Consider the following 3,746-nt stretch of genomic DNA (forward strand, 5'->3'; position numbering starts at 1 on the left):
TGACTGGACAGCAGCTGATTTGGTTTGGTATGGCTCCTAGTCACACCCTTCTGGGCTTGGAATTGAATTCCTCCCATGGCTACCAGCCAAAGGACAGGCCTATAATGTAAGAACATTTACAACATGGAGGTACACTCCTTAGAACAATCAACCTTGGGAGATCAGAAGGGCAGTACTTGTACAGGGAGATAGCTCTGAAGGCAGGAACTCATAAGAAAGAAGGACACAGAACAGGTAACCACAGGGAGGAACTGGGACGAGTGCTGTTACATTACGGGGATTGCAACCAAATGTCATGAAACAAACTGTATGAACCGTTGCATGGAAAATGAAATTGCTCTGTAAACTTTCACCCAAATCACTCATATTCTTAAAGATAATCCATCTTCTTTCTATTAATGTGGCCACAAAACACTTTTGCAACATTTTCCTTTATCCAGTATGTATTATTTGCATGTGCCTTAAAAAATTATATTTGTATGCAGGGCCTATCTTACAAATTGCTTTTTAAGAACTAATAATTCTTTTACTTTAAAATGATAAATACCAGGCATTTAACTATTTGCAATGAATTTTGTTTTTTAGACAAAGGCACTGTCCATCACAATAATCAACTTTTTGTGTTTATTTCAACTGGATAATCGTTAAAAAAAAAAAAGGTGAGAAGGTATTTACACATTCCTTTCCATTCAAGAAATTTTTGCTACAAATGTGTTTCAACCAAAGTTTTTTTTTTTTTAAAAAAACAAACTATTCAGCTTTGATGCCATCTATAATTCTAATAGTAAATATCTGCAATTCTATTTTAGCTCCTGTGCCGAAATTCAAGAAAATCTAGCATAAATGACTAACAATTCATCGTGTATTCAACCATCCATGATCTCTTCCATGGCTTTGCCAATTATTTATACCTTCCTTTGCATCGTGGGTCTCTTTGGAAACTCTCTCTCTCAATGGGTATTTTTAATGAAGATAAACAAGAAAACCTCAACCCACATCTACCTAGTACATCTTGTGACTGCAAACTTACTTGTGTGCAGCACCATGCCTTTCATGGTTATGTATTTCCTGAAAAGTTTTCAATGGGAATACCAATCTGCACAATGCAGGGTGGTTAATTTCCTGGGGACCTTAGCCATGCATGTAAGTATGTTTGTCAGCCTCTTAATTTTAAGTTGGATTGCCATAAGCCGCTACGCTACTTTAATGAAAATGGATTCTACACAAGAGGCTACTTCATGCTACGAGAAAATATTTTATGGCCATTTACTGAAAAAATTTCGCCAGCCCGATTTTGCCAGAAAACTATGCATTTACATATGGGGAGTTGTACTGGTTGTAATTCTTCCAGTTAGTATATACTACTCAGTTGTGGAGGCTACAGAAGGAGAAGAAGACCTGTGCTATAATCAACAGATAGAACTAGGAGCTATGATCTCTCAGATTGCAAGTCTCATTGGAACCACATTTATTGGGTTGTCATTTTTAGTAGTACTAATGTCCTACTACTCTTTTGTCAGCTATCTGAGAAAAATAAGGACTTGTATATCTATTACTGGGAAAGATCGGATTTACAGTTCTGTGAAGAGGCATCTTTTGGTCATCCAAATTCTACTGATAATTTGCTTCCTTCCATATAGTATTTTTAAGCCCATATTTTATGTTCTACACCAAAGAGAGAACTGTCAGCAATTGAATTATTTAATAGAAATAAAAAACATCCTCACTTGTCTTGCTTCAGCCAGAAGTAGCACAGACCCCATTGTATTTCTTTTATTAGATAAAAAATTTAAGAAGACACTGTATAATCTATTTACAAGATCTGATTCACCACATATGCAACCATATGGTTGACTTCTGAATGGAAAAAAACCACAAAACAGAAAAGTGTTCATGTAGCTATTAGGAACACTAAACTAAAATGTCATAGTTGGGTTGATAGCATGCTCTGAGAAAACCTCTTTGGTTTTAAAATTATATATATATATTCATAAAAATTAATAGTTCTATTCTTACTGAAAGTTGAGATGACAGACTTTGAGACAAAAGTCAAGTGTATTGAAAGGATCCCATTGTACTGCATATGAAACCAACAGACCATTTTCTCTTCTAAGCTCAAGTGTGGATGCTTTGATTCAGAAAACATTTCACCACTGTAGAATAAAAAAGCAAGTGGTTGATGACTTCTCTACTTTTTAGTGTTTAGAATATAAGGGCCTATCCCTGGCAAGTGTTTTGTTGGTAAAGTTTTCAATACTTTAAAAATGAGGGAAAGAAAAAAAAATTCTCACACTCAGATACAACTATTGGTCTTTTTGCACCTGGAACACAGGAGAGTGAAGAAAACCAAAACTAATGGAAGCAATTGGTCCAAAGAACTACAGTCCATGTGAATCACTGCATCCTCTAGCCTGAGATCCAAAGAACTAGATGGTACCCAGCTACCACTACTGACAGTTCTGAACAAGGACACAATAGAAGATCCTAGTTAGAATGGGAGAAAAATGTGTAACAAAATTCATTCAAAAAAAGACCAGACTTACTGGACTGACACAGAATGGAGAAATCCTCAAGACTACTGCCCTAAAACCCTGGAACTGAAGCCACTCCTGGAGGGTCACTATCAACCAAATAGAAATAATAACATGTGGGGAATGTGCTCCTTGGGACCATCACTAGAGCATAAGGGCAATATTTACCCAAAAACAAAGATAAGAAGCAAGGAAACCAAACAATGGATGGGGGAACACATGGGAAATGCCAAATGCCAAAACATCATGCAGATTTCAACTAATGTCATGGTACAATTTGTGTATTAACTGTGGAAGACAAAACTAATTTGCTGTGTAAATTTTCACTAAAGTACAATAAAATGTTCAAAAAAAATTAAACACATTATAAAAGTAAACCATTGTGTTTATCATTTCAAAATGCAAGAATCCAAAACACCAGGTCATGAAAGCAGCTTTGTCTGATGTTGAATCACACAGTTAGATTTCAATCTGCATTTTAATATATATCAGGTCCTCAGCAAGCATGATAACCAAACCAAAGAGTCATAGTGACCCCCACCCCTGTCTTCCTTCTATGGAATGGCTGGTGAGTTTGAACCACCTACCTTCTGGTTAGCAGTCAAATGCTTTAGACACTGCACCACCAGAGTTCCTTAGCAAGCATGATAGATGGCATAATTGTTGATAAAGCAAGCTTTTGTTAGCATAACTACCTAAAAAGAAATCCACTAATGCATGCAATGCACTTAGTATGGTACCTAATACATAGAAAGCATGTTGGCTATTGCTTTTATTATTATGGGAAGATGTTTAATTTGTTCTAACATGACTATACTAAATACTATGTGAAATAAGCTTTCTAATATAAACTTTAACAATATAGTGTTCTAAATTGTTAATTAAAATGATGTCTTCATTAGAAAAAAGAAATTCCCATACTTACACCCTGTTTGGATGCATGGATAATGTAGTATAAAATACAAAGTTTTATAAAACTTATCGGGCTTATGTTACTGGGATAGAAACCAAACAACCCACTGCCATAGAGTCAATTCCGACTCACTGACCCCATAGGGTTTCCAGAGTTGTAAATTTTTATGGAAGAAGACTGCCTCCTCTTCCTCCTGTGGAGCAGCTGGTGGGTGTAAACCCCCAACCTTCTAGTTAACAGTCCAGTGCTTTAGGCACTATAACACGAGAGCTTCTTATACTGGGATTAAAAAAAAAAAAAAA

The 3,746-nt window shown here is 35.9% G+C and overlaps 2 protein-coding genes across 2 annotated transcripts in view; one reads left to right on the forward strand and one right to left on the reverse strand.

The window, feature by feature from the left end:
• The window catches only part of CASK (calcium/calmodulin dependent serine protein kinase), a 631,366-nt gene that overhangs the window by 249,251 nt on the left and 378,369 nt on the right, over positions 1-3,746 (reverse strand). The window lies entirely within an intron of this gene.
• Positions 844-1,854, forward strand: GPR82 (G protein-coupled receptor 82). The gene has a single exon (XM_007953543.2). It carries the CDS (start codon positions 844-846, stop codon positions 1,852-1,854), a length of 1,011 nt encoding a protein of 336 aa, XP_007951734.1.

Source organism: Orycteropus afer, unplaced genomic scaffold (genome assembly GCF_000298275.1).
Source record: "Orycteropus afer afer isolate SDZICR_OR568_19922 unplaced genomic scaffold, OryAfe1.0 scaffold00401, whole genome shotgun sequence".
NCBI classification, from domain to species: Eukaryota; Metazoa; Chordata; class Mammalia; order Tubulidentata; family Orycteropodidae; genus Orycteropus; species Orycteropus afer.